The sequence below is a fragment of the Cetorhinus maximus genome, chromosome 2, assembly GCF_964194155.1.
Source record: "Cetorhinus maximus chromosome 2, sCetMax3.hap1.1, whole genome shotgun sequence".
NCBI lineage: Eukaryota > Metazoa > Chordata > Chondrichthyes > Lamniformes > Cetorhinidae > Cetorhinus > Cetorhinus maximus.
Window position 1 is genome coordinate 3,086,273 of NC_135880.1, and position 24,172 is coordinate 3,110,444.

General features: G+C 44.7%; 1 protein-coding gene across 1 annotated transcript in view; it reads right to left on the bottom strand.

Moving 5' to 3' along the window:
• The window catches only part of ccdc152 (coiled-coil domain containing 152), a 126,886-nt gene that overhangs the window by 44,209 nt on the left and 58,505 nt on the right, over positions 1-24,172 (bottom strand). Inside the window, exon 4 of the mRNA XM_078557241.1 lies at positions 7,684-7,748. Within this exon, the coding sequence (XP_078413367.1) occupies positions 7,684-7,748 (65 nt within the window). The remainder of the gene's footprint in view (positions 1-7,683; positions 7,749-24,172) is intronic.

Here is a 24,172-nt window from a genome sequence, read left to right on the forward strand (position 1 = left end):
GACGGAAAATAAAAGGATGGGAATATTTATTTATATTTGGTATATAATAGTATATTTATTGAGCTTCTTGGATGTTATTGCAGCGGCATCCATGCAAATGGAAAATATTCCATCACACACTGCAGTGTATTTTGTCGGTGCTGATGAGGCTTTGAGGAATTACAGGTGAGGCACTTACTGCAGAATTCACGGCCATGGACCTGTTGTTTAGCCACAGTATTTATGTGCTGATTCAGTTAAGTTTATGGTCAATCGTGATCCCAGGATGTTGATACTGGGGGACTTGGCAGTGACAAAGCCTTTGAAAGTCAAGATGCTGTAGATAGGTGCTTCCTGTTGAAGATGGTCATTGCCCGACATATAAATGACACCAATATTACTCGATTGTTGTCCATGGACTGCTTCATTATCTGAGGAATTACAAACAAAACTGAACGCTGTGCTAATCAGTGAACAGCCCCACTTCCCTGGAGCTGAGATGTTTGGCTTCCAACAACCATGTCCATCTTTCATTGTGCCAAATATGACTCAAGCCACTAGAGAGTTTTCCCGATCAACATTAATTTCAGTTTTATGAGGGCCCCTGAATGCTACGCTGGGTGGAATGCTGCCTTGATGACATTAATGTTGAGTTCCAGACTGGCCTGTTGCTGCTGCGAGTTTGCATACATGGCAAGAATGAAATAAAGTGTTTCTAAAGAGAGATAAATACTGCTTATCCTTTTTGGCAATAAGGCCCAGATTTTCGCTATGATGGAGAAGGTCTCCATCACGGTGAAAATCTTTGAAATTCTAAGTCCACACCCCGAACACGGTATTTCCTATTTTCGCGGGTCAGGAGTAGAGTCAGGCTGGGATTCATACATGCATGGTTTATAGAGACAGCTGGCAACTTGAATAACCAGCTGCCTCCACTGATGTAGGATTTTGGTAGGCCAGGAGTGTGAAACCTGAAGTGTGCATATTAGACCAGGTAAGAGGAGGTCTGAGCTTGGTGGATTCATTTAAATAGCCAGGGTACCTCTTTAAAGAGGCCGGGTACCCCTTTGGGTATGGTCCCGGGACACCTTTGGGAAATGTAAGGTACCCTTTAGGAGAAGTAAGGCATCCTTTGGGATTGTTAAAAGTAAATGATTGTGCGCAAAAGTAAATAAACTCATTGGAACTGTCAGGCTGTCAAGAAACTGTCAAGCTGTCAAAGAACTATCAAGCTGTCAAGGAATTGTCAAGGACAGTCAAAGATCTGTCAAGCTGTCAAAGGACTGTCAAACAACTGACAAAATGTCAAGGAATGTAAAAACTGTCAAGGAACTGTCGAGCTATCAATGAACTGCCCAGCTGTCAAAGAACTGTCAAAGGATGCTAAGTGAGCTGGCATGGAGGGGGTAAGAGCAAAAGGTGATGAGTGAAGGGCATTGGGTTGGCATGAGCTACAACTCAAGTGGCATTGGGCTGTGAAGGGCCATGGGCTTATGGAGGGAATGGGGATATGAGGGGCCATGGGGGTGGGTAGAGAGGCATGGGTTGGCATGGGGGTAGGAGGGATCTTGGCAGTGGATGGGGATATAAGGTAGCATAGGCTGGCATGGATGGGACATTTGGAGTGTGTGCAGGGCGGGGGTGGGGGTTGAGGGCTGGAGGACTGTTTTTTGAATAACTGAAACAAAGTGCCGGAGCTCAAGGTGAGCGGGAGAGGATCGAAGGCATGGATCAAGAGGCCTACCTGCAGTGAGACCAGTGGCATAGTGATGCCATGAACCACAACTTGACGTGAATGCAGGGAAAGCAGCTGATTGGTGAGTAGGATTGGTGAGTGTTTCTAGTCTTTAAAGTAAAAGTAAGGTCTTTAGTTTGTGTTTAGGTGTCTCATCTTTTTTTTTAATTAAAAATAGTTTGTTAAGTATGCGGTCGATACTGGTGTAAAAAAATTACAATAAAGTGTAAAAAGCTGGGGATTCTTCAATTGTAAAGAGCAGGGGTACTAGAGTAATTAATTAATAAATTAAATAAAATACAATAGTGATGGCAGGAAGGGTGATGTGTTGCTACTGCAGCACGTGGGAGCTGCTTGACACTAAGGTGATCTAGAGTGAATGCATCTGTAGTAATTGTTCGCAGCTCGAGGAACTTCGGGTCTGAGTTGAGGAGCTGGTGTCCGAGCTGCAGACATTGTGCCACATCAGGGAGGGGGAAAGTTACCCAGACAGTTTGCTCCTGGAGGCATTCACACCCTCAGATTAGGTAATTCAAATTTGGTCTGTGATCAGGGACAGGAGGGTGTGACTGCAGGTGAGGCAGGTATGGGGATCCAGGGGGTAGCGTTTGAGGAGCCTCGGGCCTTGCAATTGTCTAACAGTTACGAGGTTCTCGCAAGCTGTGTGGATGAGAGCGGGGACTGCAGGGAGGATGAGCGAACTGACCATGGCACCATGGTACAGGGAGCCATTCAAGTGGGGAAGGCAATAGGAATGTAGCAGTGGTAGGGGACTATAATTAGGGGATTAGATACTGTTCTCTGCATCCATGAGTGTGAGTTCCAAAGGCTGTGTTGCCTGCCCAGTGCCAGGGTTAAATACATCTCCCCAGGGCTGGAGAGGAACTTGGAGCGGGAGGGGAGGGATCCAGTTGTCGTCATCCATGTTGGTACCAACAACATTGAGAGGCCTGGAAAGGAGGTTCTGCTGAAAGAATTTGGACAGTTAGGAGCTAAATTAAAAAGCAGGGCCTCCAAGACAATAATCTTGGGATTATTACCTGAACTACTGGAAAACTGGCATAGGGTAAATAAAGTCAAGGAGTTAAATACATGGCTCAAAGATTGGTGTGGGAGGAATAAGTTTCAGTTGATGGGGCACTGGCACCAGTACTGGGGTAGAAGGGAGCTGTTCTTGTGGGGCGGGCTTCACTTGAACCATGCTGGGACCAGCGTCCTGACGAATCAAATAACTAGGGCTGTAGAGAGGGCTTTAAATAAATTGAGCTGGGGAGGGTTCTGGAGAGGGGCTTACAAAACAAAAGGATATGGCAGCCTTACAGAGCAGCTATTTAGGTAATGATACCCAGAGTGTGAAAGGTAGGGACAGAGTGCAGAAACATAAAAAAACAGCAGCAAATAGCATCAAAGGGGGAAAAAATGATGAAAAGGCAAAATCAATGAAAAGGCAAAATGGTAAAAATCCAAAACTAATGGCTCTTTACTTAAATGCACATAGCATTTGGAGCATAAGAAATGAATTAACGGCACAAATAGAGGTTATTGGGTATGATCTTATAGCCTCTATGGAGACGTGGTTACAAGGGGATCAAAGCTGGGAACTAAATATTCAGGGGTGTGTGACTTTTCGAAAGGACAGGCAGGAAGGAAATGGTGGTGGGGTAGTTTTGTTAGTGCGAGATGGAATAAGTACGATAGCAAGAAATAATCTTAGATTGGAAGATGTCGAATCCATATGGGTGGAGGTAAGAAGTAACAAGGGGAAGAAGACACTGGTGGGAGTAGTCTATAGGCCCCTAACAGCAGCTATACTGTAGGACAGAGAATAAATCAGGAGATAATGAGGGCATGTAAAAAAGGCAGACCATTAACTATTGGTGACTTTCATCTTCATATAGATTAGTAGAAACGTTGTTTGATGAACAATGGCAGACGTTTAAGAAAATAGTTCATGAATCACAACAAAGATATATCCCACTGAGGGAGAAATATTCTAGGAAGGGGATAAACCAACCATGGTTAACCAAGGAAGTTACGGTTAGAATCAATTTGAAAGAAAAAACATACAATATGGCAAAGATTAGCGGTAAATCAGAGGATTTGGAAAGTTTTAAAAACCAACAAAAGATGTCCAAAAAAAAACAAAGAGGGAGAAAATAAATTTTGAGGGTAAATTGGAAGTTATATAAAAATGGACAGTAAGAGCTTTTTTAAATATATAAAAAAGGAAGAGAGAAGCCAAAGTGAATATAGGCCCCTTAGAGAATGAGGCTGGGGACATAATTATGGGTAACCAGGAAATGGGAGAGGAGTTGAATAAATACTTTGCATCAGTCTTCATGGTAGAAGACACTAATAGCATTCCAAAAATACTAAATAATCAAGGGGCAAAACGAGGTAGGAAATAAATACAATAACTATCACTAGAGAAAATGTATTAGGGTAACTAATGTGGATAAAGGCCGATAAGTCCCCTGGACCTGATGGGTTGCATCCTAGGATATTAAAGGAAGTAGCTACAGAGATAGTGGATGCACTGGTAGTGATCTTCCAAGAATACTTAGATTCTGGAAAAATCCTAGAGGATTGGAAAACTGCCAATGTAACACCCTTATTCAAAAAGGGAGGGAGACAGAAAACAGATAGGTATAGACCAGTTAGCTTAACATTTGTCATTGGGAAAATGTTACAGTCTATTTTGAAGGATGTATTAGCAGAGCATTTAGAAATACATAATATAATCAAGGAGAGTCAGCATGGCTTCATGGAGGAGAAATCATGCCTGACAAATTTATTAGAATTCTTTGAGGAGGTAACAAGCAGGATAGATAAAGGGGAACCAGTAGATGTAATATATCTGGATTTCCAAAAGGCATTCGATAAGGTACCACACATAAGGCTACTTAATAAGATAAGAGCCCATGGTGTTGGATGGATAGAGGATCGGCTAACTAATAGAAGACAGAGATTCTCATTGGGATAAGGGAGGCATTTTCAGGATGGCAACCTGTAACTAGTGGAGTGCCATGGGGATCAGTGCTAGGGCCACAATTATTTACATTATATATTAATGACTTGGATGAGGTAAGTGAATGTGATATCGCCAAGTTTGCGGATGACACAAAAATCAAGATGACACAAAGAGTCTGCAAAGGCATATAGACAAGTTAAGTGAATGGGAAAAAACTTGGCAGATGGATATATTGTGGGAAAATGTGAGGCTATGTGCTTTGGCAGGAAGAATAGAGGAACTGAATATTATTTAAATGGAGAAAGGCTGCAGAAAGCTGTAGCACAGAGGGATTTGGGGGTCCTCGTGCATGAATCCCAAAAAGCTAGCATACTAGTTCAACAGGTGATAGGTAAGGCAAATGGAATGTTGGCCTTTATTTCAAAAGGAATGGAGTATAAAAATAGGGAAGTCTTGCTAAAACTATACAAGGCTAGTTAGACTACACCTGGAGTACTGTGAACAATTTTGGTCCCCTTATCTAACGAAAGATACACTGGCATTGGAGGCAGTCCAGAGAAGGTTCACTAGGTTGATTCCAGGTATGGAAGGATTTTCTTACGATGAGAGGTTAAGTAGGTTGGGCCTGTACTCATTGGAGTTTAGAAGAATGAGAGGCGACCTAATTGAAGCATATAAGATTCTTAGGGGGCTTGACAGGGTAGATGCTGAGAGGTTGTTTCCCCTTGTGGGAGAGTCTAGGACCAGAGGGCATAATTTCAAAATAAGGGGTCACACGTTTAAGACAGAAATGAGGAGGAATTTCTTCTCTGTGAGGGTTGGGAATCTGTGGAATTCTTTACCGCAGAGGGCTGTAGAGGCTGGGTCGTTAAGTATATTCAAGGCTGAGATAGACAGATTTTTAATCAGTAAGGGAATCAAGGATTATGGGGAAAGGCAGGAAAGTGGAGTTGAGGATTATCAGATCAGCCATGATCTCGTTAAATGGAAGCGCAGACTCGATGGGCGGAATGGCCTACTTTTGCTCCTACGTCTTATGGTCTCATGGCCTTCTACCGTCTCCATGCACCTGACCTGGTTATGAAAATCTGGGCCATAGTGTCTGCATTTATTATTTGGACAGTAAACGTAGAAATATCAGACAATAAATGTGCTGACTGAAAGTCTCATTTCAGATACTACTTGAACAAATGTTGCATACAATGGGGTAAATTTTGGATGACAGCTTCCATCGGGCAGGTGATGCAGAGGTCCCACCAGTGCACCTAGGAAGTGGGTGGAGGCCTGCATCATATCTATTGTGTCTAGAATGGAGCAGTAAGTTCTGCATCACATGGGAGCAAGAGGTGATGCATTTAGGCAGAAGGGATACAGTGAAGCATTTAATATTGTAAAGACTGTGCCAAGAAAAGGGGCCTTGGGGTCCATATGCACAAATCCTTGAAGGTGGCAGCACATAATGAAAGAATAGTTAGAAAAGCTTATAGGCTCTTGGGCCTCATAACTGAAGCAGGGAGGTTTTGTGGACTCTTTATAAAGCTCTGGTTAGGCCACAACTAGACCATTGCATCCAGTTTTGGTTACTATACTTTATGAAAAATGTGAGGATCTTGAGAGAGTGCAGAGGAAATTTATTAGAATGGTTTCAGGGATGTGGGATTTTAGCCCCAAGTTTAGGTTGGAGAAGCTGGCATTCTTCTTGCAGCAAAGGAGACTGAGGGGAGATTTGATAGAGCTGTCAGAAATCTGCAGTACAGAGGGATCTGAGTGTCCTGATACATGAATCACGAAAAGTTAGTATGCTAGTACAGCAAGTGATTAGGAAGGCAAATGGAATGTTGGCATTTCTAGCAAGGGGAATTGAGTATAAAAGTAGGGAAGTGTTGCTACAGTTGTATAGGGCCTTCGTGAGACCAGGCTGAGAGCCTAGACATCCATTGGAGTGCTGAAACACCTGAGCTCCACAAACAATGCTTGGTTGACAGCTCTGGCTCCCTGACCTTTGCTGTCAATTGAAAAATGTTTATTTACTCAAGATAAAGAAGTGGCATGGATGGGGGCATGGGGAGTGTGTGGGTGTGTCAGGGGTAAGGCCTGGAGGGCTTTATGTTTTTAACATAACTGGGGCAAAGTCCCACAGCACACTTTAAAACACCCCACTTCTGCACCAGCAGCCCCTGTGTCTGCCTTGAACTTCTTCCCAGGTCAATTGGCCTGACTGCAGCCAACACCCATTCCCCCAGAATGAAAATCCTGCTCTTCCTCGCGCTTTCTCCCGAGGCCGGTGGGGCGAGCTGGGAATTTTTCCAACTACTGCTACCTGCCTCGAGGATAAAAATTCAGCCAATGAAGTTTCTGGAGTTCAAAGAGTGACAGACATGTGCTCAAACCTTTATCCCCTTTCCCTTGGACAGGCAAAAATTAAGTTTAGTGACAGATATGCTGAACAAGTGAACTGCTCTGTCCTGAGTACTGGTGAGCTTCATGTGACAGCCATCTAGTTGAGTAATTAGCATTTCATCATGCACTTTGTAGATTATGGAGAGGTTTTAAGGGGATTAGGAATTAAACTGCTTTTTGCAGATTATCCAGTCTCTGCCCTCCTTTTGTAGCCATGAGGTTGATATGGCTGGTCCACTCAGTGTTGTGGCCAAAGAGATAATTTCTTAGATGTTAATGGTTATAATGGTGCTATTAAAAGTAGGGAGAGAGTCAGGGCTTTCTCTTAACATTGTCACCATTTCAATTCCAGATTTTATTAATTGAATTCAAAATCCACCAGCTGCCGTAGATTATTAGTCCATTGACATTACCACTATGCCACCTTTCCCCCGGTTAAATTCTATGCATTACATCTTTAAGTGTCAGATTACTGGTAATAAAGTCACAACAGCAGAAATTTGATAGTCAGCTGCACCCATTAAATAACACTCCCCATCATCAAATTGAACCTTTACATCATAAAATCTAGGATAAAGTTGTATTTTCCAGATCTTACCTGTTTAACCACTCTTAGCTTCTCTTCTTGATCCTGGATACATTTTCTATAATGTTCATTTTCATCTGTAAAAAGAGATTTTCAAAAATGTATTAATTTAACTGAGGAATCATTTCAAAAATAAAAGCATAATATATATAACTTTTCTCAATAAGAACAATAAACTAACCGATTAACTTTAAAGCAAATGGAGGGGAGATTTTTCCCACAGGTTTTCCAGCTCAGGAAAAAGGCCATTTCTCTGAACATATCTATACCTTCTTCCATTCAAATGGCAGGGGATGGCACTAGGTGAGTTGCTTCTTCAGAAAGCACAGTCATGACAGACTGAATGGCCTCCCTCTGTGCTGTAACTATTCCATTGCTTGAATTTCATGCTTAGCATGTGCACTAAGTCGGCAGGATTGGAAGTGGGTGTGGAATCTGCTCCTGGCCGCAGTCGTGTTGCAACTGCAATTTCATGCGGGATGGCCAATTAAGGTCTGCCCAGCATGAAACGCATCTTCCGAATGGTCAGGATGGGCCGGGCAGGAGTGGGAGCCTTTCAGGCGCTGAATCCAATGGCGATCCAGCAAGCACTTTAAAACCAGCAAAGGCAGCTCCCAGAAGGCTGCCAGGGTAGAATCTTTAGAGTCGGTTCGGAGACTGGAACAATGGCCTCACCAGCGGGCAGGAAATGTCAGGCAGGAGGGCAAGTCGGGTGGGCACTCAGCCCCCTGTTTCTCAGACAAGTGCCTCACGGTCCTCGTGGAGGAAGTTGGTGTCAGGCGGGACACTCTCGTACCCAGGGATGGCAGGAGGAGGCCACTGCACAACACTCAAAAAAGCCTGGGAGAGGCTGCAGCCGAGGTCAGCAGCCACGATGTTGGGCGGCGCACATGGGTGCAGTGCCGCAAAAGATTCAATGATCTGCTGCGCTCAGCAAGGGTGAGTGCCGAGTTGGCATGGATCAGTGTGGTGAAGTGTTAAGGGCTGGCCGTCCCCCCCGTGGAGCTCAGGGGTGTTAGAGTCTGAGCGCCAACTGTCAATGATGCTGGAGCTGGCCAAGGAGCTGAGCCCTGGCTGATTGGACTGAGCCATTGCGGGTCGTGGGCCACAACTAGGATGTGCCCTGCAAGGTGTTACTCAGGTGGGGTTGTCCAGGCTGCAATGGTGCTGCAGGTAGAGAGTGAACTAGCCAATGCTTCTCTGCCCATTCAGGAAAAGAGAAGCCATAAGAACATAGAGAGGTCAAAGGCAGGCAGAGGCCCCCCAAATCTCCTAATCTTGACAAGGTACGAAATGGATGCGTTGGAGCTGGAGAGCCACCACCCACCTCGGTCAGCCAGTCTTGGAGAGGCAGGGGCCTCTGACAAATGTTGGAGTGCAGTGCACAGAGGTGAGTCTGTCAGACTGTGCAAATATTCTTGTGTAGTCTCATCATTAATGGGAGCCTCAAACCTGGAGTCCCCATTGATTACTGAAAGATGATGGCACCATGGTGCAGATCTCCATTGTGTCACCAGGGTGCCTGGCATGCACAGTGACAGTGTGATGGCTTAAATTAATGACATGTCGTTGTTCTCCCTTAGATTCGCCAGCATGCACTCAAACACAAGACCTTGAAGAGCCACCCTTGGCGCCAGAGGAGCACAGGGCTTTAGATGCACCTGCGTCACACCCCTCTCTGATCCAGGCACCATCGCAGGTACCAACACCTTGGTGGGCATTAGATCATTGTCTAGAATGTCGGTGCACAGTGGTGAGGGCACTTCACAATCGATTGAGGAACAGCCAGCGGCAGAGAGTGCCCAGTGCGCTGGCAGTTGGAGGACTGCCGGAGACCAGGAGCATGCTGAACCGAAGGCAGATGATGTGCCTCTGGAGTCGTACATTAGGCGGCAGATGCTGGATGTCCAGCAGGATGTGTGGGAGGGTCTAGTGGAGATCCATGAGGGTATGCATGCCATGGTCTCTGTTGTGGAGGAGTCTAAGCGGAGCATGAGCACTGAGTTGACCCTCATCACTGAACGCACTGCCTCTTCCATTGAGAGAATGGCGACTCCCATGGAGAGGCAATGCCAGAGACAGAATCAGGAGTTGCGCTGGGGTTGCGCTCGGACCTACAAGCCCTCACACTGGCAATGACCTCAGGTTCTCAGTGTTAGTGTGGGAGAAAAATGAGGCATCCAGTATCCCAGCTAGGTGCCCATCCATCAATGGCGAGCAGGGAGGTCCAGCGTGACCTCATGTTGGCGCACAAGTTGTTTGTTGTCTCTACGGACTCCTGTCAGGGTGCTCTGGATGATGGCAGCAGCTCTTCCGCCCCTCTGTCAGTGACCAGGACATCTGATGAGGCTTCGATGACTGAGGAGATGCCAGCTGTGACACTGGCCGCTCCCTCCCAGGTGGGGCCAGCACAGGCTCCACTGGCCAGAGGACGACCACCAAGCTCATCAAGGCCGACAGGGCAGCACAGTCAGCAGTGCTGCTGCCAGTGAGGAGGGAGCACCAAGGCATAGCATTCATAAACGTAAGTTTAAGGCACCATGAGCACAAGAGGGGCTGTTCACAGGTGATCTTCTGTTCTGCCATGTTTTGTTAATATGTTTACTGATGTGGCCATTAACATCAGAAAGAGTTCTGTTTATTTGATATGTGTCAAAATGATATACATTTTACTTTTGTCTTAATGGCTTGAGTATGCTTCACTTGTTTTGTAGGTGCAGGGCACGCCAGTACCTAATGCTGGACGTGAGTGGCTCTAAATCTTATTGCACAGGGACTGAGTGGACTTTGGGTTCAAAGGAAAGGATCATTTCAGACATCCAGGATGGAGACAGCACCCCTGGCATGAAGTGAAAGCCTAGCTGAAGGAACGTTGGATCAAGGCATCCCTGGTGTCCCTGCCTCCATGAAGGTTCCAAAGGTTTGCCTCCACGTCCTCAGTATTCTCCTCACCGTGCTCCTCCTCTGACTCACTACTGCGGTCTGTAGGGCTGCCTCAAGATCCTCTTCCTCCACTGGGTCCCCCTTACCAGAGCTAGGTTGTGGAGAGCGCAGCATTCAACCACCATCAGTGACACCCACTCTGGAGAATATTGCACTGTCCCCCTGAACGGTCCAGGCATCGGAAGCGCATCTTCAGAAGACCTACGGTCCTCTCTATCACTGTACTTGTGGAGGCATGACTCCTATTATAACGTTGCTCTGCCTCTGTTCTTGGGTGGTGGAGAGGGGTCATAAGCCACCTTTTCAACAGATAGCCCTTGTCACCCAGCAGCCATTTATCCAGTCGAGCTGGAGTACTGAATAACCTTGGCACCTGTGAGTCTCTGGATGATATAAGCCCCATGGGAGCTGCCAGGGTACCGTGCACAGACTTGCAGAATCTGAGTCTTGTGGTTGCAAACTATCTGGACGTTCATCGAGTGGAAGCCCTTCCTGTTGACCAAGGCACCCGGCTGACCCGCTGGCGCCTTGATGGCCACATGTGGGCAGTCGATTGCACCCTGGTTGCGGGGGAACCCAGCAATCGCTGCAAACTCTCTGGCTCGCTCAGCCTGGCTGGCCTCGTCCGTTTGGAAATGAATAAATATCATTACCGCCTGAACAGATCTTCTGTCACCAGCTTGACACAAGTGTGGACAGCGCATTGGGAGACTCCACAAAGATCCCCCACTGAGCAGAGCCAGAGGCATAGAAGCTGAGGGCCACTGTGACCTTCAGAGCCACTTGAATGGGGTGTCCACCCATACATTTGGATATGATCTCAGGCCCAGTGATATGACAAATGGAGGTCACAGTCTCCCTTGAGAGGCAGAGCCTCCTTTGGCATTGCACCTCAGACATATTGAGGTAGCTGCATCACTGCCTATAAACCCTGGCAGCAGGATAGTGGCGTCTTCTGTGGCCCCTTTTGCTTTGGACCACCTGCTAGCTCTGCGCCCCCCCATGCCTGCGCCTCTCCCCCCAAAGTGGCTCCCCTGGAAGCTGCATAGGGACACCTGGCCTCCTTTCCCCTCTGTCCCTCTCTTCCTCCTCAGAGGAAGTGCCTCCAGTGGAGACCACAATCCCCATTACCAGGGTAACAGATGGCTGTCCAATACCTGGAAGGGTCCACACGGTCAAAATTCTCCGGCAGCCTTGGAGGCACCAATGAGTCCTGACATGAAGCCTAGAAATGCTAAGAATGAAGCTCAGAACAGAGGTGAAGTTGTCAAGATCAGTGGGCCTGAGGCATATATATAGTAAATGGTGGTAAAAGGAGGAGTAGGGCCGATTAAGGACCTAAAAGGGAATTTACACATGGACGAAGGGGCCATGACTGAGGTATTAAATGAATACTTTGCATCCGTCTTCACCAAGAAGGTAGATGCTACCCAGGCCATGGTGGCAGACAAATGAACTCTGTTACTAGACGGGTTCAACATTGATAAGGAGGAAGTGCTGAATAGACTGTTAGTACTTAAAGTTGACAAGGCACCAGGACCGGATGAGATGCATGCAAGGATGTTGAAGGAAGTGAGAATAAAAATTGCAGGGACACTCGCCATAATTTTTCAGTCTTCCCTAGACTCAGGGGAGATGCCAGAGGACTGGAGATTGCAAACATTACTCCCTTGTTCAAAAAGGTTGTAAGGATAAGTCCAGCAATTACAGAGCAGTCAGTTTAACTTCAGTGGTGGGCAAGATTCTAGAAACAATTATTAGGGATAGAATTAGTAGTCACATGGAAAAATATGGGTTGATAAGGAAGTGCCAGCATGGACTTCTAAAGGGGAAATCGTGTTTAACTAACTTGCTGGAGTTTTTTGGAGAGGTAACAGAAAAGGTCGATGAGGTTAATGCTCTTGATGTACATGATCTTTCAAAAGGCATTTGATATAGTGCCACATAACAGACTTGTGAGAAAAATTGTTGCTCATGGAATAAAAGGGACAGTAGCAACATGGATACAAAATTGGCTGAAAAATAGGAAGCAAAGACTAATGGTCTATGGATATTGTTCGGGCTGGAGGAAGGTTTGTAGAGGAGTTCCCCAGGGGTCGGTAATGGGACCTCGCTTTTCCTGATATATATTACTGATCTAGATATTAGAGTGCAGAGGACAATTTCCAAATTTTCAGATGATATGAAGCTTGGGAGTGTTGTAAACTGTGAGGAGAACAGTTTAGAACTTCAAAAGGACATAGACAAGTTGGTGGAGTGGGCAGATAGGTGGCAGATGAAGTTCAATGCAGAGAAGTGTGAAGCTTTGCAATTTTGGAAGAACATGGACAGACAATATAAAATAATGAGTGAAATTTTGAAAGGGGTGGCAGGAGCAGAAAGACCTGGGTGTATATGTGCTGGGTGTGTAGATCATTGATGGTGGCAGGGCAGGTGGAGAGAGCAGTTAATAAAGCATTTAATATCCTCGGCGTTATTAATAGGGGCATAGAGTACAAGAGCAAGGAGATTATGCTGAATTTATATAAGACACTCATTAGACCTCAGCTGGAGTATTGTGTGCAGTTCTGGGTGCCACATTATAAGAAGGATGTGAACACATTGGAGAGAGTGCAGGAGAGGTTTACAAGAATGGTTCCAGGGATGAGAAACTTCAGTTATGAAGATAGATTGGACAGGTTGGGACTGTTCTTCTTGGAGAGAAGAAGGCTAAGATGAGATTTGATGGAGATGTTCAAAATTATGAGGGGGCTTTCCAGAGTAGGTAGGGGGAACCTGTTCCCTCTCGTAAAAGGATCAAGAAGGCACAGGTTTAAAGTGATTTGCAAAAGAAGCAAATGTGATGTGAGAAAAGACTTTTTCACACAATGAGTGGTTCGAGTCTGGAATGCACTGCCTGGAAGTGTGGTGGAGGCAGGTTCAATCAAGTCATTTAATAGGGCATTCGATGATTATTTGAATAGAAACAATATGCAGGAATATGGGGAAAAGGCAGGACGGTAGCACTAGGTCATAATACTCATTTGGAGAGCTGGTGCAGACACGATGGGCCGAATGGCTTCCTTCTGTGCCATTAAAATTCTGTGAATCTGCGATAAGCAACCAGCAGCAAATTATCTCCTAAACTCCTCACTACTCACAATGGCAATGCTGCTGACCCTTTTTATTCCGCTCTTGGATGAGGTTTTGTTAAAAGTGGGCTGCCCGCCTGCCTGTTTTGCCCACACGACGAAATCAAGTACAATTGGCTTTTTAACAATTAAGTGGCCTTTTAAGGGGAAGCGATGGTATTGTTGCTGGACTAGTAACCCAGAGACCAAGGTAACGTTCTGGGGACCTGTGTTTGCATCCTGTCACGGCAAATGCTGGAATTCTTTTTTTAGAATTAAAAAGCCTAATGATGACCATGAAACCATTGTCATTTGTTGTAAAAATCCACCTGGTTTACTCATGCCCTTGAGGGAAGGAAATCTGTTGTCCTTATCTAGTCTGACTCCAGACCCACAGCAATGCGGTTGGCTCTTAAAAATGTTCTCGGAACAAGGGCAATTAGGGATGGGCCTAGCCAATGATACCCACGTCCCATGAATGAATAAAAAAAATCTATACATCATGTATTTATCAGTCTTCTCCCTCAAAATGTCAGTCAGCTTTAACCACCCCATGTACCTTCAAGTTTAGTATTGTCAACACTATGTTTAAAGAAATCGTCTTGAGAAGAAGTCACAAGAGGACATAAGTTCAAGGTGAGGGGCAGGAGGTTTAGGGGGGATGTGAGGAAAAACTTTTTTACCCAGAGGGTGGTGACGGTCTGGAATGCACTGCCTGGGAGGGTGGTGGAGGCGGGTTGCCTCACATCCTTTAAAAAGTACCTGGATGAGCACTTGGCACGTCATAACATTCAAGGCTATGGGCCAAGTGCTGGTAAATGGGATTAGGTAGGTAGGTCAGGTGTTTCTCACGTGTCGGTGCAGACTCGATGGGCCGAAGGGCCTCTTGTGCACTGTGATTCTGTGATTCTGAGTTGTGCACACATGGGCTCCTTTGGTATGGTGTGTACCTTGCCCATTGTGAAGAGTGGAAGGGACATGCTGTTCGATGCAATCCGCCAGTCTTTGAGACAAACGGCCTATGTATTTAGCATCACACTAGCATTGACATTCATTTACCACATTGCTCATTTCTGTGGTAGGCAAAACACCTTTTTGGCTTGATGGCAGCATCCTGATAGTGGCGAATACCACACGTGCTGCTACTGCATCATAGCAGCATGAAATAGCTAGCATCACCTGTTGCTCAGATCACACAAAGTCATCAACAGGCCTAAGGCCATCAGTTTAGGCCCTGAAAAGTACCCAGTCTATCTCGGGTTATCCTGGAAGGGCAAGATATCTCAAAAATTTGAGCAACAGGTGAAGCTAGCTGTTTCATATTGCTACTGTGCATTAATGGCATGCTTATGCTGTTGTACAAACGTTTGGCCAAACTGAGTAAAGGTCTGAGCAGATGGGCAATGATTTCATTCAGGGATATAGGTTCCACTTTATTGTGTATGAGAAATAAAACTGCTCCCTGCCTCCACAGTTCAATTTCCATTCTTTTAGCTGAGTCAGCTAAATTAGTCTGAGCAACGGTAGAGGAAGTTATGCAACACCATGAATTGTGTGGGAAATGCTTTTATTGATAAATTCAGGATTAATCATAATGTCCTTCTATGATTCAGTAATTTATCAATGCTGGCAGGTTAGGGTCACGTGGGTTGTTTAAAAGCATACTGTTACGAAGGCCAGACGTACTTTATCGGAGAGTTGGGGGAATGCCAGGAAATCCAAGTCCTGACAGTCCTTGGTAGTTTCCACAATATGGGGATTGTGGGTGGGCTGCGCATGTACAATTCAGATTTTGAGTTCTTCAGGCCAAGGACGGGCCCAACACTCCTGCGCAAAAAGAAAATGACGTGAAAAATTGGGTCATGGGACCCAGAATTAGGGCACCATATCAGAAAAGAGTCCAAGGCAGGGGAAAATGAGAGGTCCCAAAGGAAGTCCCAGGTAAGGGACCTGGAGAGGTCCCAGTTAAGAAAAAAGAAGAGCAGAGAAAGAGCTGCAGTTGGCAGACTTTAGGTGGTGAGGGCTCAGGAGAAGCACTGGCAATCGAAGAAGGCAGAAGAGATTTAGTGACTCCTTGCCACGGGCCGTTTGAGCAGCAGAATTCTGCTTAATGCAGCAAAACAGCTAAAGCTGTGCTTGTGAGTTGGTGCATGTACTCATACTCGGGAATCCAGGGAAACAGAATCTCGAGAGACGAAATTGAAACCCTGTGATAAAAACAAAATATTGTGGATGCTGGAAATCTGAAACAAAAACAGAGGGGAGAATTTTCTCCCCATCAGGCGGGCCAGTCGGGTGTAGGCGTGGGCAGGCACGGAGCTGATCACCGCCCGCAATCGGCTGCGCGCCGCCATTTTGTGTGAGCTGGCCAATTAAGGCCCGCCCAGCATGACGTTCACCCGGAAGCGCTCAGCGCTACCTGTGCGGGCGGGGGGAGGAGGGAGAGTCAGGGTCTGTGCTCTTTCACGCATGTGTGTGAAAGAGCAAAGAAATCTCCCTGAGGCACTGAGCTGCCTCAGGGATATTAAGTTCAGTTATAAAGATGGCAAAAAATAAATAAAATTATTCTGACATGTCCCCTCATGTGACGGTGTCACATGAGCTGGGACATGTTTATGAATTTTCATGAAAAATTTTACTTAATTAATAAACCATAAGACATAGGAGCAGAAATTAGGCCATTCGGCCCATTGAGTCTGCTCCGCCATTCAATCATGGCTGATAAGTTTCTCAACCCCATTCTCCCGCCTTCTCCCCGTAACCTTTGATCCCCTTACCAATCAAGAACTTATCTATCTCGGTCTTAAATACACTCAATGACCTGGCCTCCACAGCCTACTGTGGCAATGAATTCCATAGATTCACCACTCTCTGGCTAAAGAAGTTTCTCCTCATCTCTGTTCTAAAAGGTCTTCCCTTTACTCTGAGGCTGTGCCCTCGGGTCCTAGTCTCTCCTGCTAATGGAAACATCTTCCCCACGTCCACTCTATCCAGGCCTTTCAGTATTCTGTAAGTTTCAATCAGATCCCCCCTCATCCTTCTAAACTCCATCGAGTATAGACCCAGAGTCCTCAAACGATCCTCATATGTTAAGCCTTTCATTCCTGGGATCATTCTCGTGAACCTCCTCTGGACCGTCTCCAGGGCCAGCACATCCTTCCTGGGCCCAAAATTGCTCACAATATTCTAAATGTGGTCTGACCAGAGCCTTATAAAGCCTCAGCAGCACATCCCTGCTTTTATATTCTAGTCCTCTCAAAATAAATGCCAACATTGCATTTGCCTTCCTAACTACCGACTCAACCTGCAAGTTAACCTTAAGAGAATCCTGGACTAGGACTCCCAAGTTTCTTTGCACTCCAGATTTCTGAATTCTCTCCCCATTTAGAAAATAGTCTATGCCTCTATTCTTCCTACCAAAGTGCATGACCTCACACTTACCCATGTTGTATTCCATCTGCCACTTCTTTGCCCATTCTCCTAACCTGTCCAAATCCTTCTGCAGCCTCCCCGCCTCCTCAATACTACCTGTCCCTCCACCTATCTTTGTATCATCTGCAAACTTAGCCAGGATGCCCTCAGTTCCTTCATCTAGATAATTAATGTATAAAGTGAAAAGTTGTGGTCCCAACACTGACCCCTGCGGAACTCCACTAGTCACAGGCCGCCATCCTGAGAAGGACCCCCTTATCCCCACTCTCTGCCTCCTGCCGGACAGCCAATTTTCTATCCATGCTAGTAGCTTGCCTCTAACACCATGGGCTCTTATCTTACTGAGCAGCCTCCTGTATGGCACCTTGTCAAAGGCCTTCTGGAAGTCCAAGTAGATAACATCCATTGGTTCTCCTTTGTCTAACCTACTCATTACCTCCTCAAAGAATTCTAACAGATTTGTCAGGTATGACCTCCCCTTGATGAAACCATGCTGACTTTGCCTGATTTTACCATGCACTTCCAAGTATTCTGAAATCTCATCCTTAATAATGGACTCTAAAATCTTACCAACAACCGAGGTCAGGCTAATCGGCCTGTAATTTCCCGTCTTTTGCCTCACTCCCTTCTTAAACAGGGGGGTTACATTAGCGATTTTCCAGTCCTCTGGGACCCAAACACTTCATGAAACCTCATCCCACCCTTAAGGTTGGACAGGCAGCCCTGAAAGTCACTTTAATTAGTTTAGTAATGGCCTTAACAGGCCTTTGACAGTTTGGCGGGTGCGCAGTCGACTCCGGTGCACGCCCGCCAAACTAAATGTCGGAATGACGTGCGTTGACGTCAGGACTCACGCCCAACGTCACCATGCGTCATTTTACATCTTGGCGTGCGGGGCCCGCCCCTGTATGCAAAACAGAAGATTCTGCCCTGAAAATGCTGGAAAAACTCAGCAGGTCTGACAGCATCTGTGGAGAGAGAAAAACAAAGTTAACATTTCGAGTCCCTATGACCCTTCTTCAGAACTCTGTTTTTGAAACCCTGTGGGATGGATTGTCATTGACACCTTCTGAGTTGAAGCAACTTTTAGAGAGAATTCCAAGGTTAGGTCTCCTGATGAAGATTGGAATCCCTAGTAGAAGGGTCAGAGTTTCAACGGAATTGGTTGACTCAGTGTTTACTGACATATGGGTGGGTTTTGAGAAATCTGTTCACAGAATCACAGAATCACACAGTGCAGTAGAGGCCCTTCAGCCCATCGAGTCTGCACCAACACGTGAAAAACACCTGACCTACCTACCTAATCCCATTTACCAGCACTTGGCCCATAGCCTTGAATGTTATGACGTGCCAAGTGCTCATCCAGGTACTTTTTAAAGGATGTGAGGCAACCCGCCTCCACCACCCTCCCAGGCAGTGCATTCCAGACCGTCACCACCCTCTGGGTAAAAAAGTTTTTTCTCACATCCCCCCTAAACCTCCCGCCCCTCACCTTGAACTTATGTCCCCTCATGACTGACCCTTCAACTAAGGGGAACAGCTGCTCCCTATCCATCCTGTCCATGCCCTTCATAATCTTGTAAACTTCAATCAGGTCGCCCCTCAGTCTTCTCTGCTCCAACGAAAGCAACTCAAGTCTATCCAACCTCTCTTCATAACTTAAATGTTTCATCCCAGGCAACATCCTGGTGAATCTCCTCTGCACCCCCTCCAGTGCAATCACATCCTTCCTATAATGTGGCAACCAGAACTGCACACAGTACTCCAGCTGTGGCCTCACCAAGGTTCTATACAACTGCAACATGACCTTCCTACTTTTGTAATCTATGCCTCGATTGATAAAGGCAGGTGTCCCATATGCCTTTTTCACCACCCCACTAACATGTTCCTCCACCTTCAGAGTTCTATGGACACACACGCCAAGGTCCCTTTGTTCCTCAGAACTTCCTAGTGTCATGCAGTTCATTAAATACTTCCTTGTCAAATTACTCCTTCCAAAGTGTATCACCTCACACTTTTCTGGGTTAAATTCCATCTGCCACTTATCTGCCCATTTGACCATCCCGTCTACATCTTCCTGTAGCCCAAGACACTCAACCTCACTGTTAACCACCCAGTAAGTCTTTGTGTCATCCGCAAACTTACTAATTCTAACCCCCACATAGTCATCTATGTCGTTTATATAAATGACAAATAATAGGGGACCCAGCACAGATCCCTGTGGTACGCCACTGGACACTGGCTTCCAGTCACTAAAGCATCCTTCTGTCATCACCCTTTGTCTCCTACTATAGAAAAGGAGACTTTTAAGTTTGGTTTTAGTTATGCAGCATTTTGAAGTGTATGCTGAAAACAATTGTTCAGAGGCAGTCCATTGAAGTTTCTGGAAAAGTTTTGAGATTAAAAATGCCAGACTGTTCTGGTGAAGCTAGTTGTTGCAACTGTTCAATTTAAAAATTATACATGTGGCTGGATGAGAGAATTTCATTGCAAATGCATTATCAAGAGCTAAAATTCAAAAGGACATGGATGTTGGAAAATTGAGAATGGAATCAACTTTATTCTTACAAAAACATTGTATGCATATTCATGATTGATGCATGTACACCATAGTGTAATAGTTTTTTCTGATCAGTATAAGTAACATGAAGTGGGTTGAGAAATTGAAAGCGCCATTTTGAAATATGATGTTTCATTTTTTTTTGAGGGGGATGTGAAGCTAAATGTTACTAATTTAATATTTTTGGGATTATGGTGGTGTTCTGTAAAGAAGAGTGCATGTGCTTGTATATACCCATGATTGATTAATCTGGGGGAAGGTTGATAGAAACAGGTCATCTATGGGAACTGAGAGATGAAATGTAAATGCATGCATTTGTAATGAGAGGCTATGGTGAATTTGGAATTACAAGTAAATAGGTTAAGTTTTAAGATTTGCATTAGGTGATAGGTGAGGATTTGACTTTTCAGCTGCTAAATTTCAAAAGGAGTTTAATGTACTTTTATAACATACAAATATTTCATAAGTGAACAAGGGAAGGTTATTAAATTTTATTTGACCCGAAAATGGATGCAATAGGGAAACATGAAAGATTTTTATATTTTGGAAAAGTAAAAGTCTAAGATGAAAGGAAAAAAAAGATATTTAAGGAAAGATGTTTAGTTGAGTGGCTGGGTGGGGAGGAAGCCCTGAGACCAGGCCATTGCTGAGAAGAGTTCTGAATTTGAAGCAGCCATCCAGTTTCAAGCCAGAAAAATCTTTGTTTTCCTGAAGCAGTCCATTTCTGAACTTCCTTTAGATTTCTGTCAAATAACATTGGCTGCGGTCATAACAAGTGGCTACAAAGCTAAAATGTCCAAAGGACACATGGACTCTCATTTTGCAAAGTGTTTTGGTCCGGAAGGACAATTGTCACATTGACGTAGTTAAAATTGTGGTACTTAATGCTTACCCAGCTTGTCCCTGAAGCATATCAATTGAAATTTTGGACTTTTCGTTTTTAGTTCATTTACGGGATGTGGGCATCGCTGGCTAGGCCAGCATTTATTGCCAATCCCTATATGCCCTTGAGAAGGTGGTGAGCTGCCTTCTTGAACCGTTGCTGTTCCTGTGGTGTAGGTACACCCACAGTGCTGTTAGGGTGGGAGTTCCAGGTTTTTGACCCAGCGACAGCGAAGGAATGGCAATATATTTCTGAGTCAGGATGGTAAGTGGTTCGGAGGGGAACTTCCAGGAGGTGGTGTTCCCATGTTTCTGCTGCCCTTGTCCTTCTAGATGGTAGCAGTCGTGGGTTTGGAAGGCGCTGTCAAAGGAACCTTGGTGAGTTTCTGCAGTGCACCTTGTAGTTGGTACACACTGCTGCTAATGTGCGTCAGTGGTGAAGGGAGTGAATGTTTGTTTGTGGATGGGGTGCCAATTGTTATGATCCCCAGCTGAGGTTACCACTGACAAGCCTGAGCCCAGGGTGGAATGCAGCTTGATAGACCCTAACTTTTTTTGTTTGTTTAGATATGTGGAGAGGGGCTACTGAACAGAGTCACCGTAGTCAGCTAATGAACTTTTAACAAAAGCATAAAACATTTATTAAACAAGAAAAGATGATCTATATTACATTACTCTTTCACCCATACCTATAGCTTTACAGATATATACATATTTGTAAGGATAACACAAGGTACAAAAGCCATGTTATACTCTAATGTTCACAGTCAGTACACAGTCCATGTAACCCAATTGGCAACCTGTGGTCAGGCACACCACACTCCGAAACCAAGTGACAGATGAACATTAGAGTATAAGATGGCTTTTGTACCTTGTGTTATCCTTACAAATATGTATATATCTGTAAAGCTATAGGTATGGGTGAAAGAGTAATGTAATATAGATCATCTTTTCTTGTTTAATAAATGTTTTATGCTTTTGTTAAAAGTTCATTAGCTGACTCTGGTGACTCTGTTCAGTAGCCCCTCTCCACATATCTAAACAAACAAATAAAAGTTAGGGTCTATCAAGCTAAAACTCATTCCTTACACCCACAAATAACAATATAACTTACTTAAACTATTTCTATTTCCTAACACAATCAAGCGGCTGCTTTGTCCTAGGTGGTGTAAAGTTTCTTGAGTGTTGTGGGAGCTGCACTCATCCAAGCAAGTGGAGAGTATTCCATCACACTCCTGACTTGTGCCTTGTAGGCTGTGGACAGGCTCTGGGGTGTCAGGAGGTGAGTTACTCACCACAAGATTCCCAGCCTCTGACCTGCTCTTGTTGCACAGTACTTATATAGCTAGTCCAGTTCAGTTTCTGGCCAGGTCAATGGCAACCCCCAGGATGTTGATAGTGGGGACTTTAATGAGAAGACTGAATGAAACGTTTGTAGAATCTGCTAGGGAGAAAGAATATTGTTTGATCAGTGGTTTCGATCACTAAAGTTAGAAACATTTTTTGATAATGTGAGAGGGCTAATAATACTGAGAGAATTTTAAAACAGCATCTCAATAGCTAGTAGGTCACACTTGGAAGACCATAAGATTTCTAAGGTACGGGAAGCATCAGTTTTGGCAGATATGTATATCACATGGACAGCTAGAGAGCAATAGCTCCCCATTTGTAAATCCACAAGGAAGCTGGAGGAATAGAAAAAAGTCCAGCTTTAGGGAGAAGCCAGTTAAAGAATAAATGTTATGTAAAGAAGCCAGCATGCTTTTATTACTGTAAGTCAGGGCATCTCAAAGCTAGTTATTGGAAGCTGAATGGTAAATTGGTGGCAGTAATAGGCTCAAGGAGTCTTCAGGAAAGGCTGCAGCAGAAAAGGAAATTGCCACTGTTTTAATACCAATGGTATAAGTGTTCCCTCAGAACCTACTAGAATGGGGAATGTGGCTCAAGATAATCAAGGGAATTCTGCCTTGAGTACTGAAAAATTGAGCCAGGTTAGTGGAGGTTATAAAGATTTTGTCTCAAAGGGAGAAGTGTTCCCTTATTCCTCCAAGAAAACCAGTAAACAAATTAATATTTTGAGTCAGTGGGCAGTTCAGTCATCGATGGCAGCTGATGATACAGTTTGTGTTTCAGATGTTTTGATGAAGGAAAAAGTATTAGTAGGGGGTATTCATGGGATTTATGAATACCCCCTATTATTTAAGAATACCCCCCATTAATATATGTGTAAAGTTAACTTCCTAAGTGACTTAGTAACCAGAATTGTCATTGTGTCATTTGTTCCCAGTTTACCTATTGAAGGGTTAGATTTTATATTGGGTAATGATTTTGCATAGATAGTTACATGGCAATGGCAGTGTTTCAGCAGTTGCTTGATCATGCTGATCTTGCTAAACTCCTCAAAATTACGGTGTCCATACACAAGAAGCTTATTGCCAATAATGAGCAATTGAAGGAAAGGCAGATCGGTGTAGAGAACCAATTTTCATGCATGAAAGATGAGTTTGTTAATGAAAAATGAGAACTGGTGAGAACACATGTGTTGGTCACAGGAAGTAGAACACTTGAATGAGGACTTGAAACGTCTAAATAAATTTGTATAAGCAAATTCAACAAATATATCTTCAATTAAAACTTGAAATTCAAGTGGACTGCAGAGGTTCAAGAAGGCAGGTCACCACCACCACCTCAAGGGAAATTAGGGGTGGGCAATAAATGCTGGCCTAGCCAGCAATGCCCACACCCCATGAGTGAATTAAAAAAAATCAGAAGTCTCTAGTAAATATCGAGGAAGCCACCTTGAACAGGAAAAGGAATTGCTGATGAATCAGAACAGTTGGTTGAATGCCAAATTAAAAACCAAGATTGGTGAACAGATTGAGGACCTAATGAATGAATTGGAAGAGTCAAAGGAGCAATTAGTAACCATGGAGGAAAGATTCTGAAATGAACAGAATGCCCATGAGAAGTGGTTAAATTTGTATAAGGGTTCCAAAGATGACTCTGAAACAAAGGCAACTGAATTGACCAGAGCACTTGCTGAGCTGAATGAAAAGATTAATAAACTTGGAAAAGAATTGGAAGATAAGAGAATAAAGAAATATTTGGATAAAATTGTGAACGAAATGGAGTTGAAGCTTCCAAATTTCAAGTGCCAGCGAGAAGAATATGAACGTGTGCAGAAGGATATAGCATCTCTTGGATAAACTAGAAAATTACTTAAAGGGAGAAAACCTCCCTTGTGCAGGTTTAATCATCTGATGTGGATCAAAACCTGTTATGAAGAAAGTGAGTGAAAAAGATAATTTTGAAGCTGGGGGCAGAATTTTCTCCCCATTGGGAGAAGTTGAAGAACGGGCACATGGAGGCACGCCTAGCCACCATGTTACGTGGGCGGGCCAATTAAGGCCCACCCAGAGTGATGCTCGCTACCTGTGCGGGCGGGAGGGAATCCCTAAACCCGAGAGTGTGCTGTTTCACGCATGCGCACGAAAGAACGCACTCATCTCCCTGAGGCTAAGTGCTGCCTCAGGGAGATTGGCTGTACATCAAAAAATAGAAAAAATAGGAAAAA